The 22,821-nt window shown below is 42.1% G+C and overlaps 1 protein-coding gene across 1 annotated transcript in view; it reads left to right on the forward strand.

The window, feature by feature from the left end:
* Positions 1 to 1,349: 1,349 nt before the first annotated feature.
* The window catches only part of LOC112218886 (anoctamin-1), a 101,451-nt gene continuing 79,979 nt past the window's right edge, over positions 1,350 to 22,821 (forward strand). Inside the window, exons 1-2 of the mRNA XM_042301778.1 lie at positions 1,350 to 1,532; positions 14,682 to 14,866. Coding sequence (XP_042157712.1) covers positions 14,759 to 14,866 — 108 coding nt within the window. The 5' untranslated portion in view covers positions 1,350 to 1,532; positions 14,682 to 14,758. The remainder of the gene's footprint in view (positions 1,533 to 14,681; positions 14,867 to 22,821) is intronic.

Here is a 22,821-nt window from a genome sequence, read left to right on the forward strand (position 1 = left end):
GCCTGCCTGCCTAAATGACTATTACCCCGTAGCACTTACATCGGTAGCCATGAAGGACTTTGAAAGGCTGGTCATGGCTCACATCAACACCATCATCCCAGACACCCTGGACCTACTCCAATTTGCCTACCGCCCCAACAGATACACAGATGACACAATCTCTATTGCACTCCACACTGCCCTCACCCACCTGGATAAAAGGAATAGCTACAGTACATAGCTACCTCAATTACCTCGTAACCTTGCACATTGACTCGATACTGGTAGTCCCTGTATATAGCCATGTTATTTTTTACTTGATTTTGTTATTCATTATTTAATGTGTATTTATTTCTTGTCACTATTTCTATTTTAATTATAATTTGTTTTATATTTATCTTCAATTCTGCATTGTTTGAAAAGGACCTGTAAGGAAGCATTTCACTGTTAGTCTACACCTGTTGTTTACTAAGCATGTGACAAATAAAATGTGATTTGATTTGATTTTACTTGTGACTTGAGTTTGTTTGTCTCCTTGAACTGCGTATGTGATGGCAAATCTGATTATTCAATTGGCATTTAATTGTAAGACTGTTGGCCAAATCTTAAGCCTATAATGTCTTGTGCTTCATTCACATTTGGATTACATTTTTGGGAGGAAATCTCCCTTATTTTTCAGCTTGAAGTCATGCGAGTTCAACAACAACTCAAATACTCAGGTAGAGTTTTACCTGGTCAGGTAAAGAAAAGCTCTGGCTTAGCATTGGATGGGATCTCACATAGTAACTAGTGTCAAGCAGTAAACAAGCGAGATTCTCTCCAAACAGGACAAGCTTAAAGCCATAGCATATGATGATTAGGCTACCATCTGATTGTTATCATTATGCATAACTAAAAGTGTTATTGCAAGTAGTTGATCCTATCACAACAATAGTTGAGGTATCAAAGCCAAATGTGAGGGTTGTAGTATGTCTTGTAGGTTGCACAATGTCTACTACAGATTAAGATATATGTTTACATCAAAAAACCACAGGCACTGCTCATATTTGCTTGCAGTGCACCTTTTTACATTTTACATGGTGGAGTACCTAGCTATTAAGTGGATTGGTTAGGCTATCATTGTTAGTTGCGTTATTTGTAGAACAGAGAATAATTCCCGCCTACACAATCAAAGTGAAGTAGGATGTCTCTTGCATATGGATCAAAACCCAGGTGGCCTGCGTAAATATATTGGCAAAATGTAATTATTGAGTTGGGCTTGTTTGGTACCTTAATTAAATTGGTTCTACGCCATTAGAAATAGGACTGAGACGTCAACCGCGCAGGGACTGCCTCAGACATAGATGTTCATGCATACCTCTGCCTGAAAACTTTCTGCGCGACTCGAGGAAGGAGGGCTCATGCGCTTGTGCAATTGGTTGACAAGAGCGCAGTGCGCTGACTGTCCTCCGAACAACGAGAGGCTGACTGCTTAGTCGTTATGGAATTAAATTACCTGTAAACAGTATCAGCAGGTTTGACAGGACATCCTTACACTATTTCATCAATTGCAGGTAAAAAAAGTGGCTGATACATATCTATATTATGTTGTTCAGTGGACGTGTCTGTGGTTCGGTGGGGATGTTGAAACAATGACTAGCCTTTTCACAGTAAACTATTATTTTGTATGTTTAAATGAATATTTCAAAATGATACATGCCATCTCAATTCCTCTCGCAGGGCAATAACACCCTTTAATATGCATGCTTAATAACGATGTAAAACATTACACGAGATGTGTATCTCTTTCTCGAAGGTTTTGTGAATAAATATACGTTTTAAATTAGGATTCTGATATAAAATGCTGTGAACTAGTTATTCACTTTGTTTCTTGCTTCTTTAACTTAAACTGTAAAGAGAGCATGTTTACATGCTGCAGTGATGTAGACTGGTTGGACTCGGCAAGGTGAGAGGCAATTCAAACAGAGAGAGCTGCTGATAAGGTTATAGTTTTGAGTCTGAGCGAGCAAGTTTTGTTGTACTGTACAGACATGAAACTAGGCTAGACAAATTGTTAAAGTGAATTAGACGGTAGTTTAAGTTTGCAGGCAGCTCGGTGGCAATTATAATTCTGTATTTCATATTACAGTACAACTACTGTAATATAAATACGATATCGAAGCAAGTACTTATGTAATGACACACAGTACAATACCGTTAAATTGACTATTATACTGTAATTACAAGGTATTGGTGCAAGCAGGTTGGCTGCTAGGTAAAGTGTTTACTCATTACAGTATATTAATGAATAGTTGGTGTTTTATATCACTTGCACGTCTAAAGGCCATAAGAAAGGCTTCCAAACTGGCAGCGATTACAGGGAAATGCAGACAAAAAGGACATGGCAAGATGCTCAACCAATTAAGGTTTAAAACTTGTAGCCTTGTCCCTATACACTTTACATTGACGGGGACATAGGAAAATAATTGGTACAGCCTTCTCACTCACAGGTGTAACAAATAAAGCATCTTACGAGGCACACCTAAAAAAAATGGTAATAAGCCAGAAACAACAATAACATGCACACATCAGGGGTCAAAAGGTTTTTGGTGTTCCAAAGATAGGTACTGTATTCTATGGGATGGAAATACAGTCCCATTTGAGAGACAGGATTCTTTCCCTGGCCTCACCATTTCCCCACAATGCACCATAAATGACAGTATTCTGCAGTAAAACGTTTCAGAGTATTTTACTGTTATTAATACTCCCAAATTACCGTATAATATACAGTTTTCCGTTACAGTTGCACAACTGTACAAAATGTGAGTATATTATTTGATAGACAAACATTAAGCTATCCGTTGACAGTTTAAAATAGGGAGCTACAAAGGTCAGTCCTAAATTATACAGACTGACTCCGAGCGCATTGTTTCTGTCCGAAGCTATGCCTGATAGCAGAGTGACCACAACGTCCAGTTTACCTTTCCTGTTGTCGGATATGATTTAGTGATGATAGCCGAGCTTGAGGAGGGGAACCCATTCTGATTCTAGGGTGTCATGTATACTAATTTAGGACCGAGTGAAGAGTTTTCCCTGTGGTGGAACCCTCGCCTGTCTTTGTCAGTCAGGTCTGTGTGCACTTTGCAAGGCTGTCAGAAGGTAATTTTGTCAATGCTGCATGCGTTGTGTGTTCGGTCTATCGAGTTGTTATTGTAGGCCGAGGCTATCCACCATGTAAGTGTGAGACTTGTGTAACTTGTAACTGATAAATGTATTGGGTTTATCTCATGACATGTGAACTGTTGTTTGATAGCATTTTGGTTTGCAATTTGGTTTGGTTTGCACTAATTATTATTGTTAATGCATGCGTTTCCAAACATGTTTGGCCCACGACCCCATTTTGATATCTGAAAATTCTTGCGATGCCCACCATGTGAAAATAATGATGTAATTTACTTTTTTATTTGGGGCTATGGCAGTCAATTGAAAAACATTCTAACAGTATTTATGATTGTCTTCTCAACTCCCCATCACATACTTTTAATGTGGGGTTATGAACGTCAATTGCAAATTAGTTTGACATAATGTGTCTTATCTCACCACCACTAATGAGATGGGTGTGCTTGATGCATGTCGAGAGTCTGAGGTTCTCTAACGTGGTCGACGGTGCGCACGTTATCTCTGCTGTCACATCCAACCTGTATCGATATTTGGTTTTAATACAGAAGAGAGCACTGGTGATTCTTTAAAGACAACTGGGAACTCGGAAAAATACGAGGTCAAATCATGACGTCCGTGATGTTCATTCAGTTCGGAAATTCGGAAGCTCTAGAAAGAGGCCCAATTTCCTGAGTTTGGAATTCCGAGTTGGTTGACCGTAAAAGAAAATATTTTAAAAAAGAGTTCCCAGTTGTCTTGAAAGCTCTGAAGTCGGATATTTCCGATTTCCCAGTTGTTTTGAACGCGGCATTAATGCTCAGAGGGTGACGTATTATTATTCCAGTTGAGTCAGGAACCAAAGCCCCTCGGTAGTGACCAGTGAATGCATTCTGTCACATGACGGCTCGCTCAGCTGTTCGATTTCACTTACAGGCATGTCGATTGAACCAGGGGCACAGTCAAACGGATTGGGAAGTCGTTCCCAACGTGCTCTTCCAAGTCTTGAAGGTTATCAGTCATCACTCGTATGGGACACTTACAGATGCTGTTTTCTGTTAGAAACATATATTTTTTCATCACACAGAAAGTCAACCAAGTCTAATTTTTACATCCATTGTGAATGACAGCAGTTCCTCTCTCAATGTGTAAAATCTTTCCAACACTCCTCGATAATCACCAATCCTCCGTGTGAAATAGAACACTGTCATGCTCTAATCCCGTGTCTTCACATAGTTTTCCGAACAGGCGGGCGCGCAGTGGATGTGGTTTTATGTAGTTTACAATCAAAGTTACCTGCTGCAGCATATCTCTGACTTCTGTGTTCAGCTCTTTTGAGGACATTTGCTCTCGGTGTAACATACAATGCGTCTATATGAGAGAGGGAGACATTCATAACTAGAGCGCATATGCCTGCGCTCCGTTCCGCCATAGATGGAGCCCCATCTGTGCAAAAACCCACCATTCAATCCCATGGAAACTGTTTTTGGTCAATATGGCCACGCAGGACACTGAACAGCCCATGTGCAGTTGCCTGCTCGGGAATCGTGAGACAGAAAAATATGTCCTCGTGAATAGCATCCCCCGACATGTATAGAGAACAAAATTCAATGCATGGGCATCTCTGTCCTCACATTAATGTCAATTTGGAGAGCATAAACTGGGGAGTTTATGAATCGTTCAGCAGTTAAGAGTTTCGTTTTGATTGCTAGCAATAGCATAAATGATTCGTTTAACAGTGTTATCTGACAAAGGTATTGATCTGTGTTTCTGTGCCTCTGCCTCCCCACACATTAGTTTCACCATATCAATTACGTCCGGTAATATCAAAGTCTCTGCAATAGTCTGTGTGGTTTCAAGGCGTAGCGGACCGAACCTTTCACGGTGGGGATGATTCAAGTGTAATGGTCAAGTGCCGACTTTTTCCATGATCTAAGGGGCTCTGGTTGAATTGTATATTTTAGATTGCTATCATTTGAATTTAGAATTTTAAGGTTAACCACATTACAATGATTTTGATACAACGACTTTATTATAATATATATATATATATATTGTATGTATATTTATATTTCTTCCAGATTTTGGTAATTATCCGACAACCCCATTTTCATATAAGACGACCCCACATGGGGTTGTGACCCTTGGTTTGGCAACGCTGTCTTAATGTAACTGTCCATAGAAAAGCTCAATTTTAAAAGTTAATATTCTGTTAACTCATACCTAAATAATGTTGCTGACTCATCCTACTGTATACCCGTATTTGTGGATAAAGCATAAATTGGCAAAAAACATATATTTTTTTTAAACACCAAAAAGTTGTACCTTAAACATACAGTTTCCACAATTCTTGCTATTTCCTCATAGGCGATGATGTCATACTCCTGCAGAGGATGAGCTGGCAAATCATCAATTTACTCACATTAATATGTTGTTGGGGCACGCCCACACCATTCCAACACAGAAAAAAACTGCTTTTTAAAACTTAATTAAAAAATGTGTAAAGGAAAACTATTTCACCCATATTGTAAGTAATTATAGGTCATATTTCATAGAAATATTGAAACACTGGACAGTTACTTTAATAATCACTGTGCAGTTCAGCTAATAATGTATTTGCTCACACATTAGACATGTTGTAAAGCTCAAGGACCCCTGAAATATGAAGTGTCATTAGGTCTGGGTCCTACATGCATGTGCTGTCAATGTGCATTTGAAACCATTTGATATGGTTACACTGTGTAAATTCAGTCAGATTCCTTAAGTCAATATCTGCTATGGAATTACTAGGTGTTTACGCACATCACATACTACTTTACCTGTAGGGCCCCTGAAATCTGCAATGTCATTTGATCTGGGTTCCTAGAAGGACTCACTGCTACACCACTCTTCCCATCTCTGCCCTGGGGGCCATCATGTGGTAGATTATTTTTGGGGTGTATAAAGTCAACACAGTGTCAACACATTGGGGTCACATTCACTTGCAAGGTTGCCCTATGACCTATATGCAGTCCCATCGAGTCAATGAATCAAATTTATAATACCCTTTTTCCATCAGCAGTTGTCACAAAGTGCTTTTACAAGTAACCTAGACCCCAAATATTGTGCTTCCTAGAAGGAAGAAACCTAGAGAGGAACCAGGCTCAGAATCACTTTATTCACCAAGTACATTTTCACATACCTGGAATTATACTTGGTGAATAAGTGCTGCCAGCAATAGTCAATGTACAGACAGAATAAAGACACAAGGTCAACATACAGCATATACTATATAAATACAGAAAACGTAAAACTCTGAAGTAAAGCTGATTTACAGTGATGATGTCCAATTTACAGAGGGGAATTATTGATACATGAAGAGGAAGGGATGCTGCCATGACAAATACAGCATATACAGGTACAGTGATGTCCGTAGTGTAAATGCAGTATAGTGCCGTTATTAGAATAAAAGGGAGTTGATGGCAAGGTGCAGTGATAGGACAAGGTGCAGTGATAGGACAAGGTTCAGTGATAGGACAAGGTGCAGTGATAGGACAAGGTACAGTGATAGGACAAGGTTCAGTGATAGGACAAGGTGCAGTGATAGGACAAGGTTCAGTGATAGGACAAGGTTCAGTGTCAGGACAAGTTGCAGAGATAGGACAAGGTTCAGTGATAGGACAAGGTTCAGCAATAGGACAAGGTTCAGTGACAGGACAAGATGCAGTGATAGGACAAGGTGCAGTGATAGGGCAAGGTTCAGTGATAGGACAATGTGCAGTGATAGGACAAGTTGCAGAGATAGGACAAGTTGCAGAGATAGGACAAGGTTCAGTGATAGGACAAGGTGCAGAGATAGGACAGGGTTCAGTGATAGGACAAGGTTCAGTGTCAGGACAAGTTGCAGAGATAGGACAAGGTTCAGTGATAGGACAAGGTTCAGTGACAGGACAAGTTGCAAAGATAGGGCAAGGTTCAGTGACAGGACAAGTTGCAAAGATAGGACAAGGTTCAGTGATAGGACAATGTGCAGTGATAGGACAAGGTGCAGAGATAGGACAAGGTGCAGTGATAGGACAAGATTCAGTGATAGGACAAGGTGCAGTGATAGGACAAGGTTCAGTGATAGGACAAGGTGCAGAGATAGGGCAAGGCGCAGTGATAGGACAAGGTGTGGAGATAGGACAAGGTACAGACAGAATAAAGGCACAGGTGTAGTGATAGGACAAGGTGCAGTGATAGTACAAGGTGCAGTGATATGACAAGGTGCAGTGATAGGACAAGGAGCAGTGATATGACAAGGTGTTGTGTGGTGGTCTATCAGATTCTAACTGTACTGGATAGAGGTTAACAGTACACTATATCTGACCATCACACATATTTGATGACCCTGAGGGCCAATGAAACATCATCTCTAGTCCGATGTAACTGTTCCTATATCGCCTCCCCTTGTCTTATAGAGACTTATGTATCCAGTAGCTAGTCAATCACTATGAGTAGGACTGAGTTTGTTGTGGGATTACAATTTGGGTTGTGGGAGGAAAGACCTGACTCCGTCCACAAAGAGTGTTGTGGTCTGTTGACTTTGCAAGGTAGTTCTAATTGGAGTCCCATCGGGTCTGGTCTGGAAGATCTAACAGTGCACCTCTTTTGAGTGTAATACTGATTTCTGCTGAATAAGCATGTTTTGGGTTTAAATCATTTTTTAAGCTTGTTTTATTTATTTCCATCCTTTTTTCTCTCCCTCTGAGTAAGTTAGTGTCCAACTTTTTCAAAACAGGTAAAACAAGAAAACTGGTGTGGTTTTAGAACTGTGTGAGTTTTAGAACTTTACTTTAGAGTAGATTCAGAGTTGAGGAAGCACCGAATGGATGAGAATGAGACCAGGCACAACAACAAAATAAATAGTAAGAATTAATGATGACAATGAATTTACTAATTTTAATACAAAAAATATTTGTCAATGTAGTCTATTGTCTATGTAAAATCATATTGAATATTTTATAGATAACCTATAACATAATTACATTGTCAAAACAACACCAAAATGGACTATATTTAGGCAAGTGTGTTTGTGTATTTTTGTGGACCCATTATATTTATCGTTTTTTTCTCCTTTATACTGATTTATAAATTCAATATTACATTTTATTTTATTTTCATTAGGTGATTGAACATTTATCGTGAATTTACGCTACTTTGGTTTCTCTTATATGCAACAGTTTAGTGGTGTCCTGTATCTATATATATTGACCCATAGACCGTTTTGTAGTATCCTGTGTTGATATACTGACCTATAGACAGTTTAGTGGTACCTGTGTATATGTTGACCTATAGACAGTTTTGTAGTATCCTCTGTAGATATATCAAATCTAATTGTATTAGTCACATGCGCCAAATACAACAGGTGTAGACCTTACAGTGAAATGTTTACTTACGAGCCCCTAACCAACAATGCAGTTTAAAAAAATACAAGTTATTAAAATAACAATAAAGAGACTATATACATGGGGGTACCGGTACAGAGTCAATGGCAGGAGCACCAGTTAGATGAGGTAAAATGTACATGAAGGTGGTGGGGGGCAATACAAATAGTCTGGGTAGCCATTTGATTAGGTGTTCAGGAGTCTTAAGGCTTGGGGGTAGAAGCTGTCTCTTGGACCTAGACTTGGCGCTCTGGCACCGCTTGCCATGCGAGAGCAGAGAGAACAGTCTATGACTAGGGTGGCTGGAGTCTTTGACAATATTTAGGGCCTTCCTCTGACACCGCCTGGTATAGAGGTCCTGGATGGCAAGAAGCTTGGCCCCTGTGATGTACTGGGCCGTTCGCACTATCCTCTGTGCCTTGTAGTCGGAGGCCAAGCAGTTGCCATACCAGGCAGTGATGCAACCAGTCAGGATTATCTCGATATCAGGAATCAAGGTAAGACCCAAATGCAGACTGTCGAAGTAACATTGTTTATTGTAGCACAGGGGCAGGCAAAGACAGGTCAAGGCAGGGGTCAGGAAAATGGCCAGGGTGAAAGGCAAAGGTACATGATAGGGAAGATGGGTGACACCTTTTTTTCGTGCGTGCTCGGTCCTCCTTTTCCTGTAGTCATCTCCTTTGTCTTGATCCCATTGAGGGAGAGCTTGTTGTCCTGGCACCACACAGCCAGGTCTCTGACCTCCTCCATATAGGCTGTCTCATCGTTGTCGGTGATCAGGCCTACCATTGTTGTGTCATCTGCAAACTTAATGATGGTGTTGGAGTTGTGCCTGGCCGTGCAGTCCTGAGTGAACAGGGAGTACAGGAGCTGACTGAGCACTCACCCCGAGGGGCCCCTGTGTTAAGGATCAGCTTGGCAGATGTGCTGTTACCTACCCTTACCACTTGGGGGTGGCCCGTCAGGAAGTCTGGGATCCAGTTGCAGAGGGAGGTGTTTAGTCCCAGGGTCCTTATCATATTGATGAGCTTTGAGGGCACTATGGTGTTGAACGCTGTGCTGTAGTCAATTAATTGCATTCTCACATAGGTGTTCCTTTTTACCAGGTGGGAAAGGGCAGTGTGGAGTGCAATAGAGATTGCATCATCTGTGGATCTGTTGGGGCAGTATGCAAATTGGAGTGGGTCCAGGGTTTCTGGGATAATGGTGTTGATGTGAGCCATGACCAGCCTTTCAAAGCACTTCATGGCTACGGACGTGAGTGCTTACGGGTCGGTAGTAATTTAGGCAGGTTACCTTAGTGTTCTTGGGCACAGACACTATTGTGGTCTGCTTGAACCATGTTAGTATTACAGACACTTGCCAGTTGGTCAGCGCAAGCTCGCAGTACACGTCCTGGTAATCCGTCTGACCCTGTGGCTTTGTGAATGTTGACCTGTTTAAAGGTCTTACTCACATCGGCTGTGGAGAGCGTGTTCACACAGTCTTCCGGAACAGCTGGTGCTCTCATGCATGTTTCAGTGTTATTTGCCTCGAAGCGAGCATGGAAGTAGTTTATCTCGTCTGGTAGGCTCGTGTCACAGGGCAGCTCTCGGCTTTGCTTCCCTTTGTAGTCTGTAATGGTTTAGAAACCCTGCCACATCCGACGAACATCAGAGATGGTGTAGTACGATTCAATCTTAGTCGATTCAAACTTAGTCGATATTAGATCTTAGTCCTGTAAGCTTTGCCTGTTTGATGGTTCATCGGAGGGCATAGCAGGATTTTTTTACAAGCTTCTGGGTTAGAGTTCCGCTCCTTGAAAGCGGCAGCTCTAGCCTTTAGCTCAGTGCGGACGTTGCCTGTAATCCATGGCTTCTGGTTGGGGTATGTATGTACGGTCACTGTGGAGACGACGTCATCGATGCACTTATTGATGAAGCCAATGACCGATGTGGTGTACTCCAATGCCATCGGAGGAATCCCGGAACATATTCAGTCTGTGCAAGCAAAACAGTCCTGTAGCTTAGCATCTGCTTCATCTGACCGCTTTTTATTGATCTCGTCACTGGTGCTTCCTGCTTTAATTTTTGCTTGTAAGCAGGAATCAGGAGGATAGAATTATGGTCAGACTTGCCAAATGGAGGATGAGGGAGAGCTTTGTATACTTCTCTGTGTGTGGAGTAAAGGTGGTCCAGAGTTTTATTCCTCTGGTTGCACATTTAACATGCTTATAGAAATTTGGTTAAGCGGATTTATAGTTTCCCTGCATTAAAGTCTCCGGCTACTAGGAGCGCCGCCTCTGGTTGAGTGTTTTCTTGTTTGCTTATGGTGAAATACAGCTCATTCAATGCTGTCTTAGTGCCAGCCTTTGACTGTGGTGGTACGTAAACAGCTACGAAAAATACAGATGAAAACTCTCTAGGGAGATAGTGTGGTCTACAGCTTATCATGAGATACTCTACCTCAGGCGAGCAATAGCTCAAGACTTCCGTAGATATAGTGCACCAGCTGTTATTTACAAAAATACATAGTCTGCCGCCCCTTGTCTTACCAGACGCCACTGTTCTATCCTGCCGATGCAGCGTATAACCAGCCAGCTGTCTGTTGATAGTGTCGTAGTTCAGCCACGACTCCATGAAGCATAAGATATTACAGTTTTGAATATCCCGTTGGTAGTTTAATCTTCCGCGTAGGTCATCCATTTTATTGTCCAAAGATTGCACATTTTCTTGCAGAATGGAAGGAAGTGGGGGTTTATTCGATTGCCTACAAATTCTCAGAAGGAGGCCCCCTTTTTCTCCGCCTCATCTTCACGCAAATCATGTAGATCTGGGCCTGCTCCCGAGAAAGCATCGGGCTCGTCAGACTCGTTAGATGAAAAAAAGGATTCTGCCAGTCTGTGGTGAGTAATCTCAGTCCTGAAGTCCAGAAGTTATTTTCAGTCATAAGAAACGGTAGCTGCAACATTATGTACAAAATAAGTAAAAAATAAGTTACAAACAATGAAAATAAATTAGCAAAAAAGCACAATCGGTTGGGGTCAGGTAAAATGTCTGCCTTCTTCTCCAGCGCCATTTTAGTTTATATTGATATATTGACCTATAGACAGTTTTGTAGTATCCTGTGTAGATATATTGACCTATAGACAGTTTTGTAGTATCCTGTGTAGATATATTGACGGGCAACTTGATATTAATTGAAGTGTAGTGTGTCCAAATTGTGTCCAAATTCCACAGACACCATTCTAATATTAGAACAAGAGGAAGTCCATTTGATTTATTTTTCTTCTCCACTTCACTTATCTTCTTTCTTTTTTTTACCAATGATTCCCACGGAGACTCCTAATACTTGGGTCTGCTTATTTAAACTGCCAAACACATAACTGGATGGAAGCCCGATGTTTTAAAGCTAACAGGGAATTCAAGTTGCACAGAAGTGAGCCCAGAGTCAGAGATAGTCAGGGACTAGATGGAGACCAGCTGGACAGTAGCTTATGTTAGTGAAGATGCACGCACATTTTTCCTTTGAGTGGAGGACAAGCACCATCCGGGTTAGGTTCAACAGAGTCCAAGGAGCAATTCACATGCAGTATGTCTAAAAAATAAACAACGCTCAGTTGCAAACTCTCAGATGTCATCTCCCTCAGACCCAGGCATGCCTGGGCAGCTAACAGGAAGATCAAGAGTGATGATTTCACAGATATAAATATTGCTTTTAGAAGCTTTAGTTGGATGACCATGGAAAACAAACGCAACACTTTTAAACATTATGTTATTAGATGTGGATTACACAAGTGTAAAAGGGGATCAAAGACCTTTCTTGAAGATGAAGATGGTTTTCCAAAATTTGTTAATTTATATTACTTTGCCAGTATATCATTATTTGATATTCATGCACATTAATGTACTAAATTATTTATGTGATATGTTGAATAAAGATATTCTCTGACTCCCTCACACAGTAATAAATTAGGTGACCCTTAATAAAATCATCAAGATGTACATTTCTGTGATTGTAAATTGTAAATATTAATTATTTAATATTTTCATATACAGTGGCTTGTGAAAGTATTCACCCCCCGTGGCATTTTTCATATTTTGTAGCCTTACAACCTGGAATTAAAATAGATAATTTAGAGGGTTTGTATAGGTTGATTAACACAACATGTCTACCACTTTGAAGATGCTAAATATGTTTTATTGTGAAACAAACAAGAAATCAGACAAAAAACAGAACTTGAGCGTGCATAACTTTTCACCCCCACCAAAGTCGATACTTTGTAGAGCCACCTTTTGCAGCAATTACAGCTGCAAGTCTCTTGGGGTATGTCTCTATAAGCTTGGCACATCTAGGCACTGGGATTTTTGCCCATTCTTCAAGGCAAAACTGAAACAACTCCTTGAAGTTGGATGGGTTCTTCTGGTGTACAGCAATCTTTAAGTCATACCACAGATTCTCAATTGGATTGTGGTCTGGGCTTTGACTAGGCCATTCCAAGACATTTAAATGTTTCCCCTTAAACCACTCGAGTGTTTCTTTAGCAGTATGCTTAGTGTCATTGTCCTGCTGGAAGGTGAACCTCCGCCCCAGTCTCAAATCTCTGGAATACTGAAACAGGTTTCCCTCAAGAAATTCCCTGTATTTAGCACCATCCATCATTCCTTCAATTCTGAACAGTTTCAAAGTCCCTGCCGATGAAAAACATCCCCAGAGCATGATTCTGCCACCACCATGCTTCACTGTGTTCCCAGGGTGATGAGAGGTGTTGGGTTCAAGCATTTTCCTTGATGGCCAAAAAGCTACATTTTAGTCTCATCTGACCAGAGTACCTCCTTCCATGTATTTGGGGCGTCCCCCACATGCCTTTTGGTGAACACAAAATGTGTTTGCTTCTTTAAGCAATGGCTTTTTTCTGTCCACTCTTCCGTAAAGCCCAGCTCTGTGTAGTGTACGGATAAAAGTGGTCCTATGGACAGATAGTCCAATCTCCGCTGTGGAACTTTGCATCTACTTCAGGGTTATCTTTGGTCTCTTTGTTGCATCTCTGATTAATGCCCTCCTTGCCTGGTTTGTGAGTTTTGGTGGGCGGCCCTCTCTTGGCAGGTTTATTGTCGTACCATATTCTTTCCATTTATTTAATAATGGATTTAATGATGCTCTGTGGGACGTACAAAGTTTCTGATATTTTTTTATAACCCAAACCTGATCTATACTTCTCCACAACTTTCTCCCTGACCTGTTTGTAGAGCTCCTTGGTCTTCATGGTTGTCCCTTGCTTGGTGGTGCCTGTTGCTTTTTGTTGTTGCAGACTCTGGGGCCTATCAGAACAGGTGTATATATACTGAGACCATGTGACAGATCATGTGACACTTAGATTGCACACAAGTGGACTTTATTTAACTCATTATGTGACTTCTGAAGGTAATTGGTTGCACCAGATCTTATTTAGGGGCTTCATAGCAAAAGGGGTGAATACATATGCATGCACCACTTTTCAGTTTTTTATTTTTTTATTTTTTATTTTTTGAAACAAGTTATTTTTTCATTTCACTTAACCAATTTGGACTATTTTGTATATGTCCGTTACATGAAATCCAAATAAATATCCATTTAAATGACAGGTTGTAATTCAACAAAATAGGAAAAACATCAAGGGGGATGAATACTTTTGCAAGGCCCTGTATTTTATGGGACAAAAATAAACATTTTGAGAAAAATATTTAGAAAATGACACTTTCATTAAGTAAATGTATTTATTAGTTCTCTTATTTTTGTTAAGAGAGATGAAAATGTAATAAATTGAAGGTTATTGGTTGATGTGAAAATCAAAATGTATCAATTTTTAAAGTTGTGTGTGGGAGGGGTCGCCAAAATTTCTGGAGAATACAATTAGGTCCCCAGACGTTCTGGTGAAATAAACGGGGTCCCCGCTGAAATAGTTTGAATACCATTGGTTTACCACAGTCAAGGCAAGTTTAAGATATACAATATATAAAAGATATCCACCGGAAACATTTAATGGACACATGCTCTATATTATATGTGCCTATATATTTGAACTCATATAGGCCTATTTCATAGTCTACGGAATAGCCTTTTCATCATCTACGGTACTTTTCAACCAACCCAGAATGGATGTGTTGAGACTTGAGAGGTGTACCTTACTGTTTGTCTCCCCAGGTAGAGCCCACCTGACCCACGACCCAGATCCATCAGAAGACCCTCTCAAAGAGCCTGGTCAGCAGTCTGGAGAAGCCATGGAGAGGAATGAGAGGTCCACCCCCGTCCCTGGCAAAGAGAAAGAGGTGGATATCATCAATATCAAGGGCATCGAGGATATAGGCTATGTTCAGCCGGATTCCATAGTAAGTCGGTCACCCTTAGTTTTCAGCAACTGATAATTCAAAGTCCATAGCACATATCAAACTGTAGCAGCATGCAAAGCATGTGATTTTTGGAGTGAACGTAGCAGCACAGTTAAACCAGTGTTGACAGTGGTAAATACCCTCGGTGGTCCTCTGTAGTTGGTAGAGCATGGTGCTGGCAGTGGCAACGTCAGCATAGTTGATTCCTAGGACAACCATACGTAAAAAATGTATGCATGGTTGGACTTCTGAGTGGCGCAGCGGTCTAACGCACTGCATTGCAGTCTTGCGGTGTCACTATAGCCTGGGGTTTGATTCCAGGCTGTGTCATTACCTGCTGGGACTGGGAGTACCATAGGGCGGCGCACAATTGGCCCAGCATCTTCTGGGTTAGGGAAGGGTTTCGCCAGTGGGGTTGTACTTGGCTCATCGTACTCTAGCGTCTCCTTGTGGCGGCCTGGGTGCCTGCAGGCTGACTTGAGTCGTCAGTTGAACGGTGTTTCCTCCGACACATTGGTGCAGCTGGCTTCCGGGTTAAGCCAGTGAGTGTTAAGATGAGCGATTTGGCGGGTCATGTTTCGGAGGATGAATGACTCAAACTTTGCAGTTGCAGCGATGAGACAAGATCGTAATCATGAAGTTGGGGGAGAAAAAGGGGGTAAAAATTGCACTTGGCCAATTCCTCCTGACAGAGCTGGTGTAACTGAGTCAGGTTTGTAAGGCTTCCTTGCTTGCACACACTTTTTCAGTTCTACCCACACATTTTCTATAGGATTGAGGTCAGGGCTTTGTGATGGCCACTCCAATACCTTGACTTTGCTGTCCGTAAGCCATTTTACCACAACTTTGGAAGTATGCTTGGGGTCATTGTCCATTTGGAAGACCCATTTCCATCCAATATTTAACTTTCTGACTGATTTTTTATTTATTTTGTCTTGAGATGTTGCTTATATATCTACATAATTTTCCTTTCCTCATGATGCCATCTATTTTGTGTAGTGCACCAGTCCATCCTGCGCAAAGCACCCCCACAACATGATGCTGCCACCCCCGTGCTTCACGATTGGGATGGTGTTCTTCGGCTTGCAAGCCTCCCCTTTTTTCCTCCAAACATAATGATGGTCATTATGGCCAAACAGTTTTATTTTTGTTTCATCAGACCAGAGAACATTTCTCCAAAAAGTACGATCTTCGTCCCCATGTGCAGTTGCAAACCGTATTCTGGCTTTTTTATGGCGGGTTTGGAGCAGTGGCTTCTTCCTTGCTGAGCGGCCTTTCAGGTTATGTCCATATAGGACCTGTTTTACTGTGGATATAGATACTTTTGTACCTGTTTCCTCCAGCATCTTCACAAGGTCCTTTGCTGTTGTTCTGGGATTGTTTTGGATCGCACCAAAGTACGTTCATCTCTAGGAGACAGAACACGTCTCCTTCCTGAGTGATATGACGGCTGCGTGGTCCCATGGTGTATATACATGCGTACTATTGCTTGTATAGATGAACGTGGTACCTTCAGGCATTTGGGAAATTGCTCCCAAGGATGAACAAGACTTGTTGAGGTCTACAATTTCTTTTCTGAGGTCTTGGCTGATTTTGTTTGATTTTCCCATGATGTCAAGCAAAGAGGCACTGAGTTTGAAGGTAGGCCTTGAAATACATCCGCAGGTACACCTCCAATTGACTCAAATGATGTTAATTAGCCTTCTAAAGCCATGACATAATTTTCTGTAATTCTCCAAGCTGTTTAAAGGCACAGTCAACTTATGTAAACTACTGACCCACTGGAATTGTGATGAAGTGAATTATAAGTGAAATAATCTGTCTTTAAACAATTGTTGGAAAAATGACTTGTGTCATGCACAAAGTAGATGTCCTAACCGACTTGCCAAAACTATAGTTTGTTAACAAGACATTTGTGGAGTGGTTGAAAAACAAGTTTTAATGACTGACCTAAGTGTATGTAAACTTCCGACTTCAACTGTATATTATAATTGATTAGTGTGCCTTCTTCACGACTGTCTTGGTGTGTTTGGACCATTCTAGTTTGTTGTTGATGTGGACACCAAGGAATTTGAAGCTCTCAACCTGCTCCACTACAGCCCTGTCGATGACAATGGGGACGTGCTCGGTGCTCCTTTTCCTGTAGTCCACAATCATCTCCTTAGTCTTGGTTACGTTGAGGGATAGGTTGTTATTCTGGCACCACCCAGCCAGGTATCGGACCTCTTCCCTATAGGCTGTCTCGTCGTTGTCGGTGATCAGGCACTGTTGTGTCATCTGCAAACTTAATGATGGTGTTGGACTCGTGCCTGGCCATGCAGTCGTGGGTAAACAGGGAGAACAGGAGGGGACTGAGCACGCACCCATGGGGAGCTTCAGTGTTGAGGATCAGCGTGGCAGATGTGTTGCTACCTACCCTCACCACCTGCGGGCGACCCGTCAGGAAGTCCAGGATCCAATTGCAGAGAGAGGTGTTTAGTCCCAAGTTCCTTAGCTTAGTGATGAGCTTTGAGGGTACTATGGTGTTGAACGCTGAGCTGTAGTCAATGAGTAGCATTTTCACATAGGTGTTCCTTTTGTCCAGGTGGGAAAGGGCAGTGTGGAGTGCAATAGAGATTGCATCATCTGTGGATCTGTTTGGGGTGGTAATGAAATTGGAGTGGGTCTAGGGTTTCTGGGATAATGGTGTTGATGTGAGCCATTACCAGCCTTTCAAAGCACTTCATGGCTACAGACGTGAGTGCTACGGATCTTTAGTCATTTAGGCAGTTTGCCTTTGTGTTTTGGGCACAGGGACTATGGTGGTCTGCTTCAAGCATGTTGGTATTACAGACTCAATCAGGGACATGTTGAAAATGAACAGTGAAGACACCTGCCAGTTGGTCAGCACATGCCCGGAGCACACGTCCTGGTAATCCGTCTTGCCCCGCAGCCTTGTGTATGTTGACCTGTTTAAACGTCTTACTCAGTCGTCCGGAACAGCTGATGCTCTCATGCATGCCTCAGTGTTGCTTGCCTCGAAGCGAGCATAGAAGTGATTTAGCTCCTCTGGTAGGTTCGTGTCACTGGGCAGCTCGCGGCTGCGCTTCCCTTTGTAGTCTGTAATAGTTTGCAAGCAATGCTACATCCGACGAGCATCGGAGCTGGTGTAGTAGGATTCAATCTTAGCCCTGTATTGCCGCTTTGCCTCTTTGATGGTTCGTCGCAGGTCATAGAGGGATTTCTTATAAGCTTCCAGGTTAGAGTCCGGCACCCTGAAAGCGGCAGCTCTACCCTTTAGCTCAGTGCGAATGTTGCCTGTAATCCATGGCTTCTGGTTGGGGTATGTGCGGTCACTGTGGGAACGATGTCCTCAATGCACTTATTGATAAAGCCAGTGACTGATGTGGTGTATTCCTCAATGCCATCGGAAGAATCACGGAACATGTTCCAGTCTGTGATAGCAAAACTGTCCTGTAGTTTAGCATCTGCTTCATCTGACCATTTTTTTATAGACCAAGTCACTGGTGCTTCCTGCTTTAATTTTTGTTTGTAAGCAGGAATCAGGAGGATAGAGTTGTGGTCGTATTTACCAAATGGAGGGCGAAGGAGAGCTTTGTATGCGTCTCTGTGTTTGGAGTACAGTTGATCTAGAATTTGTTTCCCTCTGGTTGCACATTTAACATGTTGATAGAACTGGTTTAAGTTTCCCTGCATTAAAGTCTCCAGCCACTAGGAGCGCCGCCTCTGGGTGAGTGGTTTCCTGTTTGCGTATGTCCTTATACAGCTGACTGAGTGTGGTCTTAGTGCCCGCATCTGATTGTGGTGGTAAATAAACAGCCACAAAAAGTATAGCTGAGAACTCTCTGAGCAAGTAGTGTGGCCTGCAATTTATCACAATATACTCTACTTCAAGCGAGGAAAATCTAGAGACTTACTTAGATTTCGTGCACCAGCTGTTGTTTACAAACATGCACAGACCGCCCCTTCTCGTCTTACCAGAGTGTGCTGTTCTATCCTACCGGTTTAGCGTGTATCCCGCTAGCTGAATATCCATGTCATCATTCAGCCACGATTCCGTGAAACATAAGATATTACAGTTTTGGATGTCCCTTTGGTAGGATATTTGTGATCGTACCCCTTCTAATTTATTGTCTAATGATTGCACGTTGGCGAGTAATATTGACGGTAATGGCAGCTTTCTACTCGCCTTCTGCGGATCCGGACGAGGCATCCGGCTCTTCTTCCTCTGCGTCGCTTCCTTATGTGAATAATTGACATGTCTACCCTGCGGGGTGTTTGGAGAATATCGTGTGGGTCCTGCTTGTTGTTGTTGTTGAAAAAATCTTAGTCTAATCCGAGGTGAGTGATCGCTGTCGTGATATCCAGAAGCTCTTTGTCTAATCCGAGGTGAGTGATCGCTGTCCTGATATCCAGAAGCTCTTAGTCTAATCCGAGGTGAGTGATCGCTGTCGTGATATCCAGAAGCTCTTAGTCTAATCCGAGGTGAGTGATCGCTGTCGTGATATCCAGAAGCTCTTAGTCTAATCCGAGGTGAGTGATCGCTGTCCTGATATCCAGAAGCTCTTTGTCTAATCCGAGGTGAGTGATCGCTGTCCTGATATCCAGAAGCTCTTTGTCTAATCCGAGGTGAGTGATCGCTGTCTTGATATCCAGAAGCTCTTAGTCTAATCCGAGGTGAGTGATCGCTGTCCTGATATCCAGAAGCTCTTTGTCTAATCTGAGGTGAGTGATCGCTGTCCTGATATCCAGAAGCTCTTTGTCTAATCCGAGGTGAGTGATCTCTGTCCTGATACCCAGAAGCTCTTCGTCCAATCTGAGGTGAGTGATCGCTGTCGTGATATCCAGAAGCTCTTTGTCTAATCTGAGGTGAGTGATCGCTGTCCTGATATCCAGAAGCTCTTTGTTTAATCCGAGGTGAGTGATCGCTGTTGTGATATCCAGAAGCTCTTTGTCTAATCTGAGGTGAGTGATCGCTGTCCTGATATCCAGAAACTCTTTGTCTAATCCGAGGTGAGTGATCGCTGTCCTGATATCCAGAAACTCTTTGTCTAATCCGAGGTGAGTGATCGCTGTCCTGATATCCAGAAGCTCTTTGTCTAATCCGAGGATAGTGATCGCTGTCGTGATATACAGAAGCTCTTTGTCTAATCCGAGGTGAGTGATCGCTGTCTTTCCCAAATAGGACCATCTTCTGCATACACCCCCCACCCCCACCTTGTCACAACACAACTGATTGGCTCAAACGCATTAAGAAGCAAAGAAATTACTGTTGACAAGGCACACCTGTTAATTTAAGTGCATTCCAGGTGACTGGTTGAGCGAATGCCAAGAGTGTGCAAAGTTGTCATCAAGGCAAAAGGTGGCTATTTTGAAGAATCTGAAATATAGGATATATTTTGATTTTTTTAACACTTTTTCGCTTACTACATGATTCCATATGTTTTATTTAATAGTTTTGATGTCTTCACTATTATTCTACAGTGTATAACTTAGTAAAAATAAAGAAAAACCCTTGAATGAGTAGTTGTGTCCAAACTTTTGACTGGTATTCTATTTCTCTACTCTGTCTGCATACGTAACACGCCGCACCGTGACAAGAGTATAACTCTTGACTGACTGATAACATGAAACGATGTCTACTAGGTGTTGGATATTTTGTGTTGATGTAGACATGGAACAGTTCTGTGACAAGCCTTTTGGGAAATGCTGGCTAAATTAATTAGTTGTTTGGCCTACAGGTGGTTTGCTAGACATTTTACGGTCATTATTGAGAAAATGTATTAGCAGGATTGGGGAGTAACTGATTACATGCTACATGTAATCTGATTACAAAAAACGGTCATCAGTTACCTTACCAGCAAAAATATAGTAATCATATTATGTCCTATGATAGCTGTATACAGTAATGTCATAGGCTAGCTGTATACAGTAATGTCCTAGGCTAGCTATAAGGACTTTCCTAGCTGTATACAGCACTTGGGTCATTGCCAGCAGCATAACACCCTGCCTCCCACTGTTGGCTCGCTTCTGACGCAAAGTAGGGTTGGTCCTGGCCAGTCCATGGATGGGTGACCAGATGCTGTGGTGTTGGAGGGCCAGTAGGAGGCACCCTTTCCTCTGGTCTAAAAAAAATATCCCAATGCCCCAGGGCAGTGATTGGGGACATTGCCCTGTGTAGGGTGCTATCTTTTGGATGAGACATTAAACGGGTGTCCTGACTCTCTGTGGTCACTAAAGATCCCATGGCACTTTTCGTAAGAGTAGGAGTGTTAACCCTGATGTCCTGGCTAAATTCCCAATCTGGCCTTCATACCATCATGGCCACCGAATCATCCCCAGTTTACAATTGGCTCATTCATCCCCCCCTCCTCTCCACTGTAACTATTCCCCAGGTCGTTGCTGTAAATGAGAATGTGTTCTCAGTCAACGTACCTGGGAAAATAAATAGGAGTGTCCTAGGCTAGCTGTATACAGTAACACTAAGCATTGGGGTGATCTGACCACATCCTTATGTTCCCTAGACCTGTGAGAAGTGAACTTTGCCTCAGCTTCCTGTGTGGAGCAGACTGAGACATGTTTTCCTCTGGGACCACTCGCTGGTTTACAAGGCTGCTCTTGTTATGTTTATTAGTTAGTTGTGTATTTGTTTTACTTTTTTAGTAGCTAAAAATAAACTGTCCCTGGAGACTATTTTTCAGTTATGCAATGTCACAACATTTTAAGATTCTGTCCAAGATTTTTTTTTTTGTGGCTATTAACTAGTAGTTAGTAGTTTTACTTTTGTTGGCTATCTTCTATTACTAACCTTAATTTGTTTTTGTAATAACAGGGCTCATCTGTAAAATATTATCGGTCTCAGCATGACTCCCTGTCAAAATAAAGGTTAAATTAGAAACAAACAAAAACATGTTTTGAGTGAGAGGTGGGCATTGGTCTGAAACTGAAAAAGTAAGGACATTCACAAGCACCACATTGACTACTTTACCCATGCTCTATCAAAGATTTCCACCACACAGCTTTGACCTGTTACATTAGCTGTCTTCATCTATTGTACTTCAAACATTGTGTAGGCAAGTTACTTAGGATTCAAACCTTCTCAAAAAGCCTAATTCATATTCTTCAGAGCAGTGTCGGTCGGTGCAATTTAAGATGAGGGAGGATTTTAAAAAATTATGAGCATGGCCTATTTTTTCTATTACAGCATATTGGATGACTGTGTCACGCGGAATGACGCTGGAGAGACTAAGCAGGTATGGGGAGTAAAACATTTAATTAGAACGGACAGAGACAAGACAGGAACAGCGTCAGAAACAAATTCAAAAGACAAAAATAATACAATTCAGCAGCGGGGAAAAGAGCTGGGGAACTGACAAATATAGGGGAGGAAATAACAGGTGATAAGTGAGTTCAGGTGAGTCCAATAACGCTGAAACGAGTGACGAGGGAGGGCAGGTGTTAGTGATGATTGCAGGAGCTTGTGATGCAGGATAATCTGGCACCCTCAAGCGCCATGGGAAGGGAAGAGTGGGAGCAGACGTGACAGTACCCTTCCCTCTTGGGACGGCACTGTGGTAGACTGCATCCAGTTTGCTGAGTAGAGTATTGGAAGCTATTTTGTAGCTGACATGCACGAAGTCGAGGATCGGTAGGACAATCAGTTTTATTAGGGTAAGTTTGGCGGGGTGAGTGAAGGAGGCTTTGTTGTGAAATAGAAAGCCGATTCTAGATTTGATTTTGGAGATGTTTAATATGAGTCTGGAAGGAGAGTTTACAGTCTAACCAGACACCTAGGTATTTATAGTTGTCCATATATTCTAGGTTGGAACCGTCCAGGGTGGTGATGCTAGTCGGGCGGGCGGGTGCGGGCAGCGAACTGTTGAAAAGCATGCATTTGGTTTTACTAGCGTTTAAGAGCAGTTGGAGGCCACAGAAAGAGTGTTGTATGGCATTGA

The sequence above is a fragment of the Oncorhynchus tshawytscha genome, linkage group LG19 (genome assembly GCF_018296145.1).
Source record: "Oncorhynchus tshawytscha isolate Ot180627B linkage group LG19, Otsh_v2.0, whole genome shotgun sequence".
In the NCBI taxonomy this organism is placed as follows: domain Eukaryota; kingdom Metazoa; phylum Chordata; class Actinopteri; order Salmoniformes; family Salmonidae; genus Oncorhynchus; species Oncorhynchus tshawytscha.